This window comes from Manihot esculenta, chromosome 11 (genome assembly GCF_001659605.2).
Source record: "Manihot esculenta cultivar AM560-2 chromosome 11, M.esculenta_v8, whole genome shotgun sequence".
Lineage (NCBI taxonomy): Eukaryota > Viridiplantae > Streptophyta > Magnoliopsida > Malpighiales > Euphorbiaceae > Manihot > Manihot esculenta.
Window position 1 is genome coordinate 14,409,695 of NC_035171.2, and position 21,280 is coordinate 14,430,974.

General features: G+C 34.7%; 1 protein-coding gene and 1 pseudogene across 4 annotated transcripts; both read right to left on the minus strand.

The window, feature by feature from the left end:
* Window positions 1-6,128: 6,128 nt before the first annotated feature.
* Window positions 6,129-12,838, minus strand: LOC110626257 (annotated as a pseudogene).
* Window positions 12,839-13,079: 241 nt separating this feature from the next.
* On the minus strand, window positions 13,080-21,068 carry LOC110626258 (protein DETOXIFICATION 46, chloroplastic). Of its 4 annotated transcripts, XM_021772057.2 has the most exons (14): window positions 20,399-21,065; window positions 20,217-20,311; window positions 19,765-19,873; window positions 19,547-19,602; window positions 18,616-18,671; window positions 17,990-18,128; window positions 17,718-17,855; window positions 17,570-17,638; window positions 17,359-17,469; window positions 17,024-17,152; window positions 16,638-16,715; window positions 15,726-15,797; window positions 13,873-13,935; window positions 13,295-13,775 (listed from the first exon to the last, which is right to left on the minus strand). In XM_021772057.2, the coding sequence occupies exons 1-14, from the start codon at window positions 20,856-20,858 to the stop codon at window positions 13,674-13,676; spliced, it is 1,677 nt and encodes a 558-aa protein (XP_021627749.1). In that variant the 5' UTR covers window positions 20,859-21,065; the 3' UTR covers window positions 13,295-13,673. The 4 variants fall into 4 exon arrangements, with proteins under 4 accessions (XP_021627750.1, XP_021627749.1, XP_043817490.1 ...); XM_021772058.2 differs by lacking the exons at window positions 13,295-13,775; window positions 13,873-13,935 and adding an exon at window positions 13,080-13,217 and having other exon boundaries at window positions 20,399-21,068; XM_043961555.1 differs by lacking the exons at window positions 18,616-18,671; window positions 19,765-19,873 and having other exon boundaries at window positions 20,399-21,066.
* Between the last annotated feature and the right edge of the window lie 212 nt (window positions 21,069-21,280).

Below are 21,280 nucleotides of genomic sequence, written 5' to 3' on the forward strand. Positions count from 1 at the left end.
AAGTGAAATACTTTATATATATTTTTTAATTAGGCATAATTAATTTATATCTGATTAATATAATTTTTATAAATTCAGAAATTTAATGGATTATTATAAAATAGTAGATAGGCGAATCTTGTATTTAGACTAAAAATTTTGAGCGAGCATTGGAAGCAAAGCATACACCACCAAGTAATCATTGTAATAATTTAAGTTTTGTTAGCAATGTCGGTGGTGGCTCACCAAATTCACATGAGAATTCATCATTTCAAATAGTATACCAAATTTAGTTTGAAGGTTAGAGAGAGAGAGAGTGAAAAAATCAAATGATCATAGCTTTGGAAGCATGAGTACTTGCATTATTTATGTCCTTAACCATTTTCTTTCATTTATAAGCATGGCTTAATCAACAATATTTTAGGCTAAATGAACTGTTTTTATAGAAGTTATTGATTGTTTATATAATTTTTCTGATGTTACGATTGTAAATGGTAGATAGCTTTTTTTTATTTTTTTACTTTTTTTATTGCTCTAATTATTGGGACCATAAATACAGCCTATCTATGTATTAAATAAATTAATTCACTTTTCATCCAAGTTCAATAATATCTCTAAATGTTTTTTTTTCTCTCTATACTCTTCTTCTTCTTCTTCTATTCTATATGGTATCAAAGCAGGTAATCGCCAAAAAAACCCTAGATCTAATCTAACTTTCCTTTAATTATCAGCGAACCATTAGAGACGAAGTATCTAAAGCAAGGAATAGATGGCGGAATCTTCATCCCAAGTGAATACAGAAAAAGAAAATGATTGTAATGTACAAGAAGAGCTAATAGATAGAGATCCGATAAAATTGCACAGCTTCGATCATTCAGGTATGATTCTAGTCTCTGCATGTCTAGTTGGAATGAATTATCGATCCTGGTCAAGAACGATGAGGATTGTCTTAGGCGCTAAACAGAAGTTAGAGTTTATAGATAATACGGTGAAAGTACCAGAGATAGAGTATAGAACCTACAAGATCTATTGTGGATATTGAATATGATATCCAAAGACCTAATAGAAGGTTTTATCTACACCACATCTGCTAAAGAACTATGGCTAGAAATCACTAAGTGATATGGTGAGTGCAACGGACCTATAATCTATGAAATCCAAAGGAGGATAGCCTCCATTTCGCAAGAGAATGTGTCTATATCTGTGTATTTTACCAAATTAAAACAATTATGGGATGAGTTGAGTACTATGGAGGTTTTACCGCCTTGTAATTGTAGAGTTTCAAAGATTATGGATGGAATTTATAATAGGCAAAGTGCTGATGATGGATCTGTTACCATCTGTTAGCAAGGCCTACTCTATTGTGATAAAATTTGAAGTTCAAGAACAAATTTCATCCATTTTTCTGAGAATTTTGAACCTGTGGCTCTTTTCAATAAGACACAGCCTAGCTTTCAAAGTCACAAAAGAGAAAATAAGAATATGGCTATAAGAAACGTCATTGTACATGTAATACCCGGCTAAACTCTGGTGTCGAAATTCTCACCTTCCGATGGAAATCGCCATCGGAATCCAAAATCTCAATGCCGGAATATTTAGAAAGGCAAAATGGGGCTATTATAAGGTGAAAATTTGAAGTTTTGGTGAGGCACAAGGTTTGGCCGCCGAAGGTAGTCTTCCAGCCACCTATAAATAGCCTCCAGCCCGAAAACCAAGAGAACTTTCCTCCATCTTCGGGCAGAGGTAAGCTCATGTCATATTCTTGTTGCCCTTGCTGTTTTCTGCCTTAATTCCTTGAAAAATCCATAATGTCCACCTTGTTTTTGAAGATTCAAGTTGAGACTTCAAGTTGTACCTCTTGGAGAACCTTTGTCCCCCTCTTCCTCCAAGTTTGGTTGCTGCATGCCTACTGTCCTCAAGAGGTAAGTTGATCCTTGCCTCTTCTATGCTTCCTGAGGGTTTTTAATTATGTTGTTTGCAAGTTGTTGGGGCATGCATTAATAGTTCTTTAAGTGTAGGGTTTATGCTTGTTTTGTTGTTTCTTTGCTATTCTTGGAGATCTTTTGTTGCATGTTCAGTTCAAAGCATGTTTGGAGGTCCCTTTTATGTGCTTAGATGGTTATGGTTGCTTTTGGGATCTTGCATGTATGTTCTGTTTCAGTTTGGAGGCTTGTTGGAGGCTGAATGTGTAGGCAGTAGCGGGTTCTGCCTAATCTGGAGAACCCAGGTTCGGCCGCCGAACCTGCAGGCAGAAGGCAGCCTTTTGGCCGCCTAAACTGCCCTCGAAAGAATAGACTTTTAGATTTGTGAAGGGGTTTAGGCCGCCGAACCTGCCCCCGAAAGTCCCTGACTTTCAGATCTGTGAGGGACCTTCGGCCGCCGAACCTGCCACCAAAAGTCCCCTGCCCAGCCTTTCCCTGCTTGTTTTATATGCATGATCTAATATGTTTTAAGGGGATTTTTGGAGAGTTGTTTAGAGTCTTGTAATGTTATGTTTGGTCTCTCATTTGAGTCCATCTGTGTAGGATCGGACTTGGGAGACCATAGAGGCCTGCAGTGAGATAACTGCACCAGTGTTAAGCGAGCATCAGCCAGAGGTGAGTAGAACTAAACTAATTTATCTTTTTTTAAAAGAAATCAGACCTTCTAAGCATACTCATACATCACGAATGCCATGTATATGTATTAGGTTATTTGCATTAGAATTCACGAATATGCTGCATTGCACTTTTTACTGTTGATATGGATGGATGTTGGATGACCCACTAGCCCTCGAGTATGATATGTTATGACGGATATGGAAAGACCATGGCTGCCCATTCTACGCCTCTGGCACTATGTAAGGGAAAGACCAGGGCTACCCATTCTACGCCCCTGGCATTATGGATAGTATGTTATGTTATGTTTAAGAGGAAGTCCTGAGGAGTTCCCGTCGCAGGTCGGGCATTATTGGATTTGTAGAGGGTTATTGGTGACAAGTCCATCTTGATGTGAATTGTATGTGTTGTGACGCATTTCATTTGATCATATGTTTATTAAACTGTTTTATGTTCTGCTCACTAGGCTCTTGTAGCTTATTCATTTTCCCCTAACTCCAGGTTTGTAGGATCAGAGTTAGATTGGGAAGTCAGCTGAGTTGCTGGTCTAGTTGGTTGTAATAGCATAGTGTGGACATGTATTATTTTATGGTATTAGAATTGTGCTTTACCCTAGTGGTTATCTTGTAATATCTATTTTCATGATCTTTATGTAAAATTTTTATGTAAGAGTTTATGTTTGAACTAAGCTTGAGGCATGATATGTTGATCATACTGGAGCATTTGATGAGGGCTCTAGTATGGGTTTATGTTTTCAGTTATGATGCATGCACAGGTCAAGCCTTGATTCTTGAAAAGTTTAAGTTTTTGTTATATCTTGTGATCATGTATGGGATTTTAGCAGGTGTATCAGGATGTTTAGTAGGCTTGCTACGGGTTCCGGCGATTTTAAGTCGATCTGAACCCTAGCGCCTGTAGCGGTCCGGTTTTTAGATCGTTACAGTACACATTGTAACATGGATGACCACACTAGAGATGGATGCTTTAAATTGATAGGGTATCCAGATTTGTTTAAATCTAAAAATAAAATCCAAGAGCAGAACTTGGAAAGTAGGCAGAACAAACGGCAAGTAGGAGGAAGTAGTAGCAAATTGGCTGTTGCAGTAGAGACTTATTGTGAACCCCCCTTGATTTCTCTCTAGAGAATGATAAGCTAGAAGAATTTGGCACTCTATTAAACACTCTTCAAACTGAGTTCAGTAGAATGGTCAAGGGCAAGAGTGTTGCTTATGTGGGATCCAACTTAAGGACAAAGCATGTTTGATTTTGTTGGTAATTCTCACTCTGTTAGTATTCTTGCTGCTATTGTTTGTAATACTAATTCATGGATTATAAACATTGATGCTATTGATTACATGTCACCCTCTCAACACTGTTTTGATTCTTTGACTTTCTTGCTCTCTCCTATATTTGTCCATTTACCTAATGGCACAACCACTAAGGTCTCAAAGAGTGAAAATGTAACTTTGCATTCCAACTTCACTCTACAAAATGTTCTATATATTCCTAACTTTCAGTACAACTTATTATCTGTTAGTAAATTCCTGAAAAATTCTCAGTTTAAGCTCATCTTTTATCCTACATGTTATGTCTTCCAGGACCAACGGACTGATACTGTCATAACTGTTGGAAAGGAGGAAGCAGGTCTATACAGAATGGATAAGTTGAGCTTCTTATCCTCTTCCATAAATCAAAATCTGCAAAACTTAATAATTTCTGTGTTGATTAGTCTTTACACAAAGCTTCTATACCAATTGTAAATACCATGCTTTCTAATCATTTTGCTAATAAAGAAAGCCTTAGTTCAAACTCTCTTTTCTCTACATTACATGCTAGATTATGACATACTTCAGTTCACAACATGTTATATATTCTTGAATTGAATGTTGATGTGAAAACTAGCTTTCAATGCTTAATATGTCCTTTAGCTAAGCAACATAGATTGCCTTTTCATCCTTCATAAACTCACATGGACCTATGGGGTCCATATCCTATTTAGTCCATCACTGAGGCTAAATACTTCTTAATTGTGGTAAATGTTTATAGCAAAACTACCTAGACTTTTATAATGCAACATAAGTCTCAATGTCTTAGTCTTATACCAAAATTCTTGTTTATGGTGCATAATCAGTTTGAAATAATTTTTAAGGTTGTTAAAAGTGACAATGGTAGAGAGTTTCTTAACATACAATGTGAGAACTTGTTTATAGAAAAGAGAATAGTTTACCAAACTTCTTGTCCTTATACTCCACAACAAAATGGAGTAGTGGAAAGAAAATATAAGCATATATTAGAAGTGGCTAAAACATTTAGGTTTCATGCTCAATTGCCAAAAAAATTATGATCTGAATATGTGCTTGCTGCCACATATATTATTAACTTAGTCAAAAAATTGAATTGACTGACCCCTTATGAAATGTTACATAAAAGGAAACCTACATATGATCATTTGAGGGTGATTGGATGTTTATCTTATACTTATAATGTTGCACCTAATAAAGATAAAATGAATCAAAGGGGATCAAATATGTTTTATTGGGTTATTTAGATTCACAAAAGGGTACAAACTCTATAATTGTAAAACGGGAAAAATTTTTGTGAGTAGGCATGTTCAATTCTTTGAACACATTTTTCCTTTTTAATCCATCATACTCACTGCTCCCTATGGCCCATCTATGCTTCTGTTTCCTACCTCCTTTGACTCTTCAGAAATAGACATTAAATTTCAATCTCCAAACATCTTCTACCATACCTGTAGATTCTCCTGATACTATTTTTATAGCTCACCCAACTGAACCCTAAAATACTCTCCCTGCTCAACAAGAACTTGAACCATTCCACTGCCCACAAAGGAGATCCAATAGACAAACAATAAAACCTAGTTGGCTTAAAAGACTTATACATCAAGCTACTGCTTCAATTTATTTTTCTTTTTTTACATTTTTCATACTAGATACAGGGAAAAAATATTTTTCTAATTAAAGAGAATTAAAATTTTTTTAAGGAAAAAAAAAGTCATTTCCTAAATAAATCTTATTAATACCCTGATATATAAATTTATTAATATCCTTTACTTTTGAACATTATAACAAGGAAAATAAGTTGTTTTCTTGAAACATTTTTCACAAGTAAACAAATCCTTGATATAGGAAAGCATTTCAAATGTTGTCTCTTGATCTAGCATCTACCATTTGCTCTAAATAAAACAAATATTTGCATTTTGCAGCTTGACGTAGGTCAATTAGCTAGCCTCATTTGGGCATTGAACAATGGTGGCACTTGACCTCCAATAGCTATGGCACAAGCAAATGCTGGTGGTTGTGGACGATTAAATCTGTTGAAACAAACTCATAATGTTTAGACTCGTAAATCGGCAGTATTAAAAAAAGATAAAAGAAAACAAATACAAAAAATTTAAAGTGGTTTAGTCTACGTCCATAGAGATAAAACTCTATTATGATGAAAATGTGTGATTTGCATAGAACCATGGCATTTGAGACTTGTGAATACCTTAAATTTTATCATCTACAATTAGGATTCTGGAAATGTTTGTAACTTGTATGGATTCTGAAACTATGCAGCTTTTAACTTGTGTAGTTCAAACTGGCTTGAATCTTCAGAGAAAATATGCCATTGGGGGAAAGAAGACGCTGGAGAGTGAGGAAAAATCGTGCCTGAAAAAGGGAAAAAGAAAGATAAGTGAAAAGAGAAAATAGAAAAGCACTCTTAAAATTAAGTAAAGCTTCAAATTTTCCATGCATGACTCTTGAGGGTGCTTATCTTACCCATTGGAAGCCTAGAAGTGTACACCAGCATCCAAGCAATCCGTAGCCTCTGCTGCTCACGATCTGGTGAAATCAGATTAGGGATACAATTTTAATAGAAGTCCAAAAAATTTCAGAATTAGAAATTAAGCTCCATTTATTTCATAAAGAATATTTTCTAGAAAATATTTTTCATGTTTAAGGAATTCAAGAAAATTTATCAATGGAAAATATATTTCTAGCAAAAAAAAGTCAATTTTAAGTAAAATGATTTCCTCTTTTCAAAAGACAATCATTTTTCTGAAATTTGAAAATCTTATTAATTCCATTATATATAAATTTATTAATATCATTTATTTTTTAACATTACAATCAAATAATGGAAAATAAGTTATTTTTGTAAAATATTTTTCATATATAAATTATTTTTTGGGAACAAATGGAAGAGAAAAAAAAAAAATACTCTACCAGGAGCACCACAGCACCCAGAGAAAAGCATCCGCCCGTTGACAAGCTAAGATATTTAAGATCACGTCCTGCCTGCAGAAACAAACAGCACTCATTATGCTAGAATGCGAACACTCAAAGTAAGCCTTTTATCCTAAGGCATGATTTTGAAAACACTTTAAGCAAGCAAAGCTAGGGAAGACTCGGTCATGATCGTTTTTTTTCCTTTTGGTATTAGATATCACAAAATTTTCCAACATGGAAAGCTTGAAAAAGCACAAGTGACCGAGTAAAAAAAATTCAAGAGATCATCCCCCCACCCTTTTTCCTTTTTGCCTGCTGTCCCCTCTTCACAAATTACTTTTATGTTTCTGTTGAGGATGATGCACATTCCAAAAAGTTGATGAAACCCCACAATTCTATGAACAGATGGACTAGGCTAGGCCTAACGATTACTCGCTGAACCAGAAACTTGGTCAAGTTTTACTAATCTTTGTTTCAAAAGGCAGGTACAAATTCCTAAAAAACTCTCAACTGAAATGATACGAACCAGCAAGCACAATCACATGAAAATCAAGGAAGCAAGGATCCATTGATACTTCCTAGTGGACCAGTGGCAAGGAGCAAAGTTAAGAAGCCTGATACAGTTATGAACTTACACATTCAAGAAAAAGTAAAGCAAGAATTGACTGAGTTTGCCATTGGTAAATGTCTCGCGAAATTTGAAGACACACCTAAACTACTCACCTTGCTTAAGGTGTGTAATGGAGATAGCGCTATCTAATTTATTCGGCATTATTATGATGGACTTGCTATGTTTTATTATTTAAACATTTGTTTTATTTTAGTTTTGTTTGGGCTTATATTCTTACCATATTTTATCTTTTAAATTTTAGAGTGTTGGATCATATTTTGGGCTTATATTTTAACACTTATGTGTTTAATGTGTTATTTTAGTGTGTGATTGGGTTTGAGTCTTGTGTGTGGTTCGGTCAGACCTAAGAAGAGATACGAACCGGCAAGCACAGTCACATGAGAATGCTTTTGCTTCATTGATTCTCATGTGATTGTGCTTGCTGGTTCGTATCATTAAATTAATAAGAAACATTTGGATTAAACTTTTAATCAAACGTACCAGCAACGTTCCTTCAAAGCTGAGAATGCAAGGTGTCACAGCTAGTGCCATAAAGAATGGTACCAGCACTTTATGCATCTGTTATAGACATAGCAGTACACAGAACTATCAGATTCTTGAAATTCAGATCACTGTTTATGAATAACTATAAAAATATATCTCATCAACAGATCATTTATCTTGATTTAACTCATGATTTACATGGAATGTACAATCTGATTATGACTGAAACTTGCAATTTAAGCTATCAACAATGATATGACTTTTTATCCCAGAGAAACGGCTAACATCGATATGAACCATCATTCAGTTATTAGAAACATTAAAGCGGGAGACTAAAAAGCTCTGAAGGTTTTCAAAATGACAGAATAAACAAAGCGACAAGATTAAATGTAGACTAGACCTTTAGGAAGAGGTAGGCTAAACCAAGTAAGATAAAGGGAAAGAGTTCACATAGCTGGATTCCAACAGAGATGGAACTAAGTTGAGTTGAGAGCATTAGATGCTAATGAAAGGAAAAATTAGACAATCTTTCTAAAGCAGCACATAGTTAGGTGCAAAACTGCAATCTCAGGCAAGAAATAATTGATACTGCTACTTCTTCTTCACACGCTCACCAATTTTTGGATTATGGAAATTACTGAGAAACTGTACTCTGAAAATACTAAAAACAAAGAACTGACCTCCTGGATGACCTGCTGATCAGGTGTGAATATTTTGGGGAACAACCAAGGTACAGATGTTCCAACAATCCCCAACATTAATCCAAGTATGGTTCCAATGATCGTCAGTGATTTCATCAGCATTCGAGCCTGTAAATATCATAACACCTATAAAATGAATTGAGAAAACAAAAAATTATACAGATTCTGCAACAGAGACTAAATCTGACCTGATCCATCAATTCCAGAAGGGAGAGAAAGGTTGCATTTCTAGATACCTATGTGGTCAACATTTATTAATAGGAGGTTGTAGTGGTGATAAAAATGAGTCACTAACCTTTACCAAACTTCTTTTCGTTCCATACATCAATTCAGGCATAAATGATTGTGCAGTTTGAGAAAGAGGCTCACCCCAAACTGAGCATGTCATGAATGCTTGAATCATGACCTAGAGCAAGAGATTATACAGAACCATCAATTCTCACGGATATCAACTAGAAGACATGAAAAATATAATAAGAATAAGCGTAATGAACCTGATGAGCAGCCAAACTCAGTGTGCCCATAGATGTAGCAAAATATACAAGGAGAGAGTAGAAAGCCACCTATGATAAAATTCCATGTGCCATAAGATGCATACAGATAATCATAAGTACATAGTTAATCTGCAGAATCAAGTACTATGAAACAAACCTTTGACATCATCATTACAAACACTGGAGCAGCAAGCCCAAATATTGTCATAAGATCACTAGGTGACGGAATGGAGATGGCATATGCATTGTATCCTTTCTTGTTTAGTGAATCAATCATCATATAAGCAGCAACAACCTGAAATGTATACTGGTTTGTAAGTGGCAATGCAAACAATGGATGAAGTGCATATTGATTAATGTACAAGGGGATTGGATCAATGGTTTCAGTATAAAAGTCGGAATATATATTTAGCATACTTGTGACACCATTGTTGCCCACGCTGCACCAGCAATACCATAGTCTAGAAACCTGCAGAGGAATATATCGCCAATGCCATTTATAGCACTAGCAACTATCAATGCCTTCAATGGTCCCAAGGAATCTTTCATGCCAAGGCTGGGAAACAGAATGAACAAAGATTAATATAAAAGATTTTAACTGTTCTAAAGAATTTTATGTGAATAAAGCAAACCATATAGACACTACAAGTTCAAGAAGATCATTATAGTAGTTCTTACATTGCATTAGCTAGTAAAGAGGAATCATAAATAACCAAATTAAGGGGTTGCCAGCACAATCAACAGATTATGCATGGGAAAGTATAGTGTATTCTCACCTTGCACTCTGAGCAACCCATCCAATAAGTATTGCAGGCCATGCTAAACCTCGAATCTTAAACAGAAAGAAAATTAATGATTATAATTGGGAAAAAAAAAGGGAGGAAGAATATCAAGTTAAATATGTAACCAAGGGAGAGGAATTTGTTTAATATGAAATCATAGAACAATTCAAGCAGAGGAGACATGTAATAAGAGCCATGAATATAATTTATCTTGAAGGCTAAATTACATCATCTGATTCAATTTTAAATTTCATCCATTAGACTTGAGGAAGAATCAAAGAATGAGTCATGCATTATTACATCATCCTCCTCATTAGAAGGGATGGATGACAGGCGTCCCATTATATACATAGGCATATGCAAACTCATCTTTCGGTGCTTTAGGAGTTTTCAACCTAATGTGTCTATCATTCAGCCTTACAATACCATCTTCTATAGCTTTAAACATTGAACACTCTCTCTCTTTTCACAAGTGGAGGTGTTTGTTTAACATGCATGTTAAATTAAATTTTCCTTTGCAGGTAAATGACATACAGACTCCTGTCTTTTCATAGTAATATCTGCAAAGGTTACAATTTAGATATGGTCCTCATGCAGCAGAGATAAAATCTGTAGCCTGGAAGTCATGGGAGATTAGCACAAGTCGAATACTGATGATAGGATGCTGCCAATGTACTAATTATTATTTTCGTAGTTATATTGACTTGCTACTTTATCCCAAAGTAGCACATCAGATAAAAACACTTAATGGGGGGCATGGTTCAATTCGTCCAACTACTAATCGTTAAAAAACAATGTTATTCCATAATCCACTAGGTATAAATTGCCTTCTATATGATAATGTCGAACCAGATGGAAATTTTCTTAGAGACTTTGTAAATCGTAATTTTCTCATTTTAGGCAATTCAAAATGATTTTATTTTGTTTACATTAGGTGGAATTTGATCCATGATTTCTGGATTGTGGCTTATCATGTTGCTTCTGAGAGCTGTGTTTTGGTGAACAGTGACATCGACTGCAAAAGTTTTGTATAAAACCTTCATTTACTGTCGGTGAAAGGAAGAATCTAGAATCTGAGAGAAAGTAGAAAGTGCGGAATGAGTTAGAAAGGGGTTCTTGTAAGAAAATTTTTGTTGAAAATGAAGAAGGGAAAATGAAAAGAAAATTTCAGTTTTGTTTTTCAACTTCTCAGATTTATGGTTTTCTTTTGCTATGAATATTTTGTTCCTCATCTGCATGTCCAATTAATGTTTGCCTAGTAAAGTACCTCATTCTATGTTTGTTTGCCTGGTACCTTGTTTAATGCTCTCGATTTAAGTATTCAATTCCAAGTCCAAAATCCAGATACCTTGTTTTAAGTTCAATTCAGTTCTTACAATTCTTTGGTGGTTCTTTTGCTTTTGTATTCTGAAAGTACAACAGATAAGTGTGAACAATGACAAAGAATGATAATAGAAAGTGTGTATTGAATTTAAAGGATTAATAGGAAAGAAACTGAAATCAAAGGAAAATTTCCATCTTCCATGATACTATTATTCTTCTCTTCATATGCATAAATTTATGATGATCAACAATAATCACAAACAAGAATGAAATAAATTTATATGAATGAGAATAAACCTGAACATATGTGTTTGCTGCAGGAACGATATGTAAATTATTGGAACCTGCAAAGGCTGAAAAAAAAGAGGCAAAATTTTCAGTAACTGGTTAATCTCTGCTGTTTGTCAACTGGACATTCCTTTTATCCATTATTTAGCATTTGTGCATAATGATTGAATAACTAATTAACTATAAGTGGTTGAGCATTCATTTTCCAGAAAAAGAAAAAAAAAAAAAAAAACAGTACCAGTCTCTATTACCAGCTAATACTGATGCAGCAAAGAACTTGGTGAACAGAATCATTAGAAAGCCACAAGTCAATCCAATAAAGACCAAGACAGAAAGTTGATGCTGCACTTCATTTTTGTCCTGCACCATTGTGCACAGTCAAACAAAAACTCCCCCATGAAACAGTCATTCCCCAATAAATGGTTGCTTTTATTAGCTTCTCAGAAGAAGAGGATTCCAAAATCTTGTGTTAGTTTTGTTCAAATTCAGAATTAACAAACACAGAGACATATTACATAGTCTTGGGGACGTTCTAATGGAAAGAAACCATCCATTTGTGCTAGTGAAAAAGAGCTCATGTTAAGATATTCAAAAAGTAGAAAGCTAACCTGCTTGGCAAGGGAAGTGGCAACCATATTTGATGTAGAAATTGAAAGAAACATGAACACGTAACTCATGTTGTCACACAAAACTGTCCCAGGACCTAACCAATCCAAATTTTACCATCAAAACCAGCTACCCAAATAAACGAACTCACATTGTAGGTATATCATTTAAATTTTACAGCTTCCTACATTTAATAAGCAATAGAACATAAAATTATGAAAACCCAGTATAGAGTTAGAATTGTACCCAAAGCAGCAAGCTCAAGGGAGCTTCCTTGGCCAATAACAGCAGTGTCAATAAGACTCATTAGCGGTCCACATATCCATAGCCCAGTAGCGGGTGCTGTAAACTTCACAATCTCTTTAATTTGATACCATATGCTCTGATTCTCCAATCCTTCTCTGCTGCTAATCTCCATTTTCATTTCCTCTTCTTTTTCTTCTTCATCGCAGAAGGAATCTGAAGCAGTATTAGCATCATTTTCGCTCAAAACATTGTCAAAGAGTTCTTGGCTTGGACTAATGGAAGGAGTGACAAGTCTACTTCTTGATTTAATAGTGCGTAAGCTTGGAGGCAATAAGGAGCTGGGGAAGCTCTTAGGTGAAGCTAGAGATAAAGGAGACTTCTTGGAAAGGATTAATGATTGAGAAAGAAATATGGGTTCATGGGTACGGAAAGGAGTGTGAGAAGAGTGAAGCAAGGACTGGATATTCATTTTTCTACTAGGAACTTGAATAGGAAAAAGGAAAGAAAAGAATATAGAAGAGAAAGGGTGGTTGAATTGGCCGTTAGGACTTGGGACAAGAAAAAAGCATGGTCGGAGTTAGAACGTGGAGTGCTTCAAGTGTAATTTTCAGGTTAAAGGGGTCGGGGCCCACCGAAAGGTGTTTGAAAATTGAGGGTTCAAAGCTTTGAACCTTTCATTTGTCTGGCTAAGGAGACTCCAAGTTGATGGAAATTTTGCTCAATTTGGATCGTACGCGAGTTCAGGTGGACCCTCTCGAGATCTGCATGCTCACATGCATATTTGGCACTTCACATGGATTTGTATTCGCCTACTGGAGCATTGAGCAATGATTAATGGGGATATCCGACAACCTGCTATTCGAACAGTCATCGAGTTGTTAATAATGTCAGCGTGAAGTACTCATCCAATCCAAAAACCTAAGCAATCAGGTAAAAAGGCCCAAACCAGCCCACCCAAGTTAACCAAATTTTATTCAGTTTGACTTTCAAATGAAAAGAAGAAGAAGAAGAATAAAGAATGCTGGTTCTGCAAATTATTCCCATTGGGGAAAATATTCCTGCTGATTAGAGTAATATACAATTACAAGAATTGATTTTGAGGGCGTTATAAGCTGTAAGAGGAAAAAAAACACATCACAGCTTCAGGGCAGATTGTTACTTCGGGCAACCTCTTTGATGCTAACGATTGTTTTATATCTGAAGTATAGGAATGGTGTGTCTGCTGATTGCAGCTCAGGTCCTACGTCTACAAATTCTGATTCCTGTTGGAACACGTTCATTACGTGTTTGTTCTCTCATGTATTTAAGCTAAGCAGCTTTCTGCTTCTCAATTTTATATCGGCTCAAGTCTTCGGAGTACAATATTCCATCAGGAGAAAGAAGTCGCTGGAGAGCGAGAAAGAATCGTGACTGAAAATGGAAGAAATAAAAAGAACTATGAATTAGAATTAGATGAAAAACAATTTGCTTAGATAATAGATGTGCTGCTGAGATTGTTAAGACCTACCCATTGAAATCCCACAAGTGCACACCAGCAGCCAGCCAAACCATATGCTCTGCTGCTCACAAGCTGGCACCAAGAAAGTGACTGCTACTAAGTCATGGGAAATAGAAAGGATACTGTTGGGATTTTAATTCAAAATTTCAAATATTTATTTTGATATTCAGTTATTGTTTTTGATTATTCTAGATTTTCATTATTTAAATAAATTATAGGATTTATTAGGATATTTTAAGATTTTTTTTAAGGTTTGAATCTGGATTGTAGCCTATATAAAAGCATGTGAATTTCATTTTTAATAAGATAGTTGGGTATTGAGTTCTCTACTTCTCTTTTTCTTTTCCTTTCCTAGTATTATAACTCAAATTCTCAACATGGTATTCTTGTGGGATGCTGCCATTAATTCAGCACCTCCATCCATTGTTTAAAGGTGAGAATTACCAAGAATGGGCTGTAAAGATGAAGGCCCATCTAAGGGGTCTTGGCTTATGGCAATGGATTGAAGATGATAGGGAATTACCTCATTTAGAAAATAATTCAACACTCAATCACATAAGGACTCATGAAGATGAAGCAGCAAAGCAAAAGCTTCAAGAGCTTTATCTATAATTCATTCTGCAGTCTTAGAAGTAGTTTTCACAAGAATTATGACTTGTGAAACTACCAAAGAAGCGTGGGATGTGCTGAAAGAATTGTATCAAGGCAATGAAAGGACAAGGAGGATGCAAGTACTAAATCTCAAAAGAGATATTGAGACTTTGAATATGAAAGAAAATAAGATCATACAAAAATATTCTGACCAGTTAACGATGATAGTGAACAAAATTCAATTATTAGAAGAAGATTATTAGAAGAAGATCTGTAGAGAAAATGTTTATAAGTTTGCCTGAAAGATTTGAGACAAAAATTTCATCTCTTGAAGATTCAAGAGATATTACTCAAATATCTTTATTTGAACTGATTAATGCTTTGCAGGCACAATAATAAAAAAGAGCTATGAACAAAGGGAGAGAATGAACAGACAATTGAAGGAGTTTATTTTGTCAAAGATGCAAAAGAAAAAGGAAAAATTCCTCAGTGTAAGTCATGAAGAGTGCAAGTCATGAAGAAGCCTGGTCATGAAGAAGCCTGGTCACGAAGAAAAAGATTGTTGGCATAAAGGAAAGCTACAACGTTTTAATTGCAAAAAATTTGGCCATTTATAAAAAAATTGCAAATTTAAAAACGAAAAAAAATTAAATTTGATTAAAGTAGCCGAAGAAGAAGCTTAATTTGAGTTAATTGGTTAGAGGTGCAATAAGAAATTTTGTTTTGGAGAGATGTGCTCCAATTCAAAAAAAAAAACAAAAAGAAAAAAAAAATCAACAATGATAAAAGGTTAGTGTGGTGATATCAATGATGATAAAAGGTTAGTGTGGTGATTTGGAGAGAAGTGCTCTGTGTTAAGTTGGTGAGAAGTGCTTCAACAATTGTTGCAGTGAGGAGAAATGCTTCATAAATTAATAGTTGGAGAGAGGTGCTCCATCCATAAAATTTAAATTTTGAGAAAATTTTGAATTAAGGGAGAATGTTGGGATTTTAATTCAAAATTTCAAATATTTATTTTGATATTCGGTTATTGTTTTTTATTATTCTAGATTTTTATTATTTAAATAAATTATAAGATTTGTTAGGATATTTTGAGATTTTTTTAAGGTTTGAATCTGGATTGTAATCTATATAAAGGCATATGAGTTTCATTTTTAATAAGAGAGTTATATTCAGTTCTCTACTTCTCTTCTTTTCCTTTCCTAGTATTATGACTCAAATTCTCAACAGATACTGAAATATAATCTAGGGGACCAAGAAGTAGAGATTACCATCAATACAAGGGCACCGACACACAAGCATCCGGTCATTGATAGGCTAAGAAATTTGAGATCCCGTCCAGCCTGAACAAACATAAATATGCTAGACTATTAGCTAGTATGAATATTGTGTGTGGGCTCTTTGTGAAGCTGTCAAGCCAAGCTAGTTGGAGCCACACATATCAATTCATTAAATTGTATAATTAGCTTTCTTTTGTTATATTAAAAAGAATCAATAACTTTTCATTCAACCAACAATATTATGTACCGCTCCAAGCAGACTGCACAAGCACAGCAGGATCTCTTCCCCTTTTTTCTGTTTCTTTTTTGGTTTTTTTTTTTTTTTTTTTAAATTTGTTTCACTTAGTATTGTTACTTTTGTTATCCCTTGTGTGATAAAGAGGCCCAGTAAACGGCTGAAAGTAAGGTTTTTTCTGAAACGATTCATTTTGTAAAAAAAATTCAAATTAATTCTTATAAATTAATGCATGATTTCAAATGAAATTTTTTAAAGTTAAAAGAAGTGATTTTTTTATTCTATACTAGATAATTGATAAAAAAAAGATGGTCAAGTTCCAACACATTTTTGTAAACTTATGAAAGTAAAGATGTCAATGGGGCAGCAAGTTATACTCGTGTAAAATTCTGTTTCTTATTAATAAAAGTTTCTACCATTAGATAAAAATTATAGAATTTTTCAAAAATTTGTATAATCTAAATATCATGTAAAAAAGTTATTCCCATCACTAAAATGATATATTCAGATATGTTAAATATTTTTTTTAATACTATAATATTTGAGGAAGATCGCTCAAATACTATAGATAGAATGTTCTACTTATTTGATCCAGCAAAAACAGGCACGTGATACTGTCACTCATAAAAGAATTTATGGAAAGCATGCAATATTCAAACAGGACATACCATCAACGTTCCTTCAAGGCTATGAGTGCTAGGTGTAATTGCCAATGCCATGAAGTACGGTAAAAGAACTTTATGCATCTGTATGCAGACAACACTTAATATCAAGAAACAAATTCTAAAAATTCACATCATTACAATAAGACTGAAGATAATTATGTCATTGATAAACAAGTTGCAATTTCTAGTATCTGATTCCTCAACCATTAAATTAGGAACCCTAGAAGATGCATGATATACAATGTAGACAAAAAATGAAAATTAATTTCACAGAATACACAATGACAAGACTAGTCCCTTACTCATGACACTAAAATAACACCAAAAAAAAAAAGTTCTTGCAAAAAATGAGTGAAAATAAAATAGGAAAAAAAACAAGAGAACCTGACCTCCCGTATAACATTTTCATCAGGCGTAAAGAGATTTGGGCACAACCAAGGAACAGATGTTCCAATGACCCCCAACACCAATCCAAGTGTAGCTCCAATAATCACAAGTGACTTCTGTAACATCCGTGCCTGTTTCATATTATAAATCTTTAAAATACACAGAAATAGAACTTCAAGTTCTGGAACAATAAATTATCTACCATTCCTGGGTACCAGTGAGAGAGAGGAGTAAAGTTCTATGTCCATCAGAACCTAGCATATCACTGTGGATATCACATGAACGTAGTATGAAATATGAACTGTTTCAACTGTTATGAGTCTATAACATTGCTCACCTTTTCCAAGCTTCGATTGAAACCATATATCAACTCAGGCATAAATGATTGTGCAGTTTGAGAAAGAGGCTCACCCCATACCGTGCACATGCTGTATGTTTGAAGCATGACCTAGAGTGAATATTTTAGTTACCAATGGCTACCATCATCACTCAACAACAACACCCCCCCAAGAAAGGGCATAATTGAAACAAGCACGAATAAATATTACCTGATGAGCAGCTACAGAATATGTACCCATAGATGTAGCAAAATATATAAGGAGAGAGTAAAAGACAACCTAAACATTGAAAGTTTCAGATACAGGAACAAAAAAAAAATTGACCACATAAAAGCAAGGAATCCAGTAGAAACTTAACCTTTGACATCATTGTTACAAACACTGGAGCTGCAAGCCTAACTATTGTCAAAATTTCATCAAGTGTTGGAACAGAGAAAGCAAATGCATTATATCCTTTCTTGTTTAGAGCTTCAATCATCATATAAGCTGCAACAACCTAGAGCATGTGTATATAAGAATAAACCTTAAAAGAAAGAAAGAATATTCCATTTTGGATACACTCATAACAAATAAATAAAAAAAACACAACATAAAGTAATTTAAGCTATCAACAGGGAATATTAAGCATACTTGAGAGACCATTGTTGCCCATGCAGCACCAGCTATCCCGTAACCTAAAAAGCTGCACAGAACTACATCACCAACAAAATTGAAAATACTAGAAACTGCCAAGGCCTTCAGAGGTCCCCAGGAATCTTTCATTCCAAGACTGTAAAACAGAAATAAATAAATATCAGTAGTTCAAAATTTTCACAAAATAAGGAAATGGATTTGGGCAGATACAGGATCACAATTCTTGTTGAGATACATTAAAGATGGTATATTCTAAGTTGATGCATCCTGTTTATGAAATCACATGCTAAGTAATGCAATTTGTTTAAAATCAAGGGGAGCTCCAGAAAGGCTTTCTGATAAAGTAGCTCCAGCATCTCATTCACACACTCATACAGAGTCTATACCCAGTTACAAAAGAATTCTTGCGACAAAAAGGAATGAGGAACAGCACCAAGTAGGCAGTAGATCTATGAAAATCAAATATTCACTTCTAACATGGATAATGGTGCATAGAAAACCAAGGAGAACATAAAATACAATATCACAAAAGATCCTGGGTAAAATAACTCAGCCAAAGCACTGTTAGAACAATAAGAAAATAAAGTATGGAAGAGATAGCCTAAAACACAGTATAGTTTCACCTTGCACTCTGAGCAACCCATCCAACAATAACTGCTGGCCATGCATAACCTCGAATCTGTCAACAGGAGAAAATTGCTCCAGTAGAAGTTGTTGAACCAAAGAAATAAGAGTATAATATACAAAAATTTACGAGGAGTAGTGTCATTAAATTAGTAGAAAAGGAAAAAAAAAATCATGTAGAGGGCTGTCTTGTCACATCAATCAAGCATTTAAAGAATTATAGATGATCAGTACTCCTGGAAAAGACATGAAAAACTATTGTAATTACTCTACTGGGACCAACTTCTAAGATGTAGAGATGTAGCAAAAATTTATCCATGGTCACATCATTATGGGTACACAAAGATTACATGTTGCATATATCACATTTTCTCAACTGGTAGTGAAACCATCTAACCTGATAGCCTATAAGGCTGTAAGTGCCAATTTCCGTATGATGAACATGAGCAATGAAAAGAAGAAGATTTTCATCACCTTACCTAGTCAAATAATAAGGTCGTACCACTGAAGAGATGCAAATCCAAATGATTATCAAAAATTAAAAGAACGACAAAGAGAAATTCAATAATGATCTTCTTTTCTCTTTGGAAAATCAATATTAGGTGTAATAAGAGAACAAACCATAGAGTAGACCTATAGCCAACTGATGAATCTGATCTAAATCTTTTGATTTTTCCACCAAACTCTCTTTTAGTCATGCTGCCAAATAGAGCATAGACATACAGAAATTCTAATCTATGTTCCATGAGATATAACCATAGTGTAAAATCATCAAACAAAGAAACAGAATAAAAATAAACATTTCCCTTTGGGATCCACTTGCAAAAGAACCAATATCAGACTTCATAATAGAAAAAAGAACCAAAGAAATGAAAGGCACAAAGACAAAACCTCCATGGACTAACTGGACTTATAAAGAAGAGCATGAACCTGAACATATGTATTTGCTGCAGGTACAATATGAACATTTTTTGGTCCTGTGAATGCTGAAAGATACATGAAAAACAAAATAACAAATTTGTTGAGTTAGTAATTCGAATAATTTAATGCATTGTGAGAAGCGCAAATGAGTCATTAGCACAAAAGAAAAGGAAACTCCATCTTTCCGCAATGTGGATATAACAAAAAGCTCTAGCAGTCTTTATTACCAGTTAATGCCCACGAACCAAAGAATCTTGTAAATAAAAACATCAAGACGCCACAAGCTAACCCAACAAACAGAAGGATAGATATTTGATGCTGCACTTCATTTTTATCCTGCATGAATATTATTTAGTCACGTAATGCAGCCTAAAACTTAGTGGAGAAATTAGTAAGTGATGAGATAAATATCACTAAGACAGTTCGCAGCACATTAAAAAGAGAGAGAGAGAGAGAGAGAGAAATAAGGCACGGCTAGCCTAAAAAGTAGAATGGCCAAGGTGCAGCATTGACAGTAAGAAACAATGAAGTACTGGCAGAATAGGAACAAGCAACCACAAGAAAGAATAGACAAACCCCCAGTCTCATATCTTCATTTTAACTTTTCATAATTGCATCCTAAAAATATTTCAGTTTCTATGCGCGGTGAAGATTAATTAAGCAATATCAGCTAACTAACCCGTCTCGCAAGCGAAGTGGCAACCAAATTTGAAGTGGCAACTGAAAGGAACATGAACACATAACTCATATAATCACAAACCACCGTTCCAGGTCCTGACCATTAAAAAACCAAAATCAAACCAACTACTACTGAATGTATTTACTCAAATAAATCTTCCAAAAAAATGGGGAAAAAGGTACCCAGAGCAGCAAGCTCAATTGAGCTTCCCTGACCGATAACAGCAGTGTCAATGAGACTCATCAACGGCCCACATAGCCACAGCCCCGTAGCAGGCCCTGTAAACATTACAATCTCCCTCATTTGGTTCCACATAGTCTGATTCTCCAATGCCTCTCTTTTAACCTCTACTTCTGTCTCCTCTCCTTCTTGAAATGACGAAACAGAAGCAATTTTACTGTCATTTTCTCTCTCGATTTCCTGGTCATTATAAACTACATCGTGATTCGAGTTGATGCAATTGCGCATAAATCGATTTCTGCGGTACTTTGGCGCGGAAAGGTGTACACTCGAAGGGAAAATAGAGCTGTGGGTGCGAAGAGTCAGCAAATGCAGGGGAGATTGAGAATAATAATGCTTGAAATTAGGTTTTTGAGGAGAAATTAGAGGAGGACGATGAGCTAGGGTTTTAATCTGCATCATTTTGAGCTTCAAATTTTTTCCCTAGTGAAATTGAATTGAATTGAATCTGAAAGAGGTTCCAGAGAAAGGAGCCAAATAGAGATGCGCGGAGTGTTGGGGTTCGGTTTCAGTTAGCGCACTTTTTCTTAGTGCCGAAAACCGATAACGTCCAAAAACTGTCGATGTCCAGATACCAGACATATCTCTTGTATGATTCTGAGCCACTGGATTTGCAAAATCGTGCTTTTGCCTTCATGGCGTTTAGACGCTTCAATTTTAACGGTCAATAATTAAATTTTAAGAAAAACTATAATTTATTATAAATAGTTGTTCATTTCATGAAAAATATTTTTGAAATTTTTTAATGTTTAAGATATTTAATAAATTTAATCAATAAAAATATTTTTTAATTAAAAAAATTAAATTATTTTGAAATAAATGGC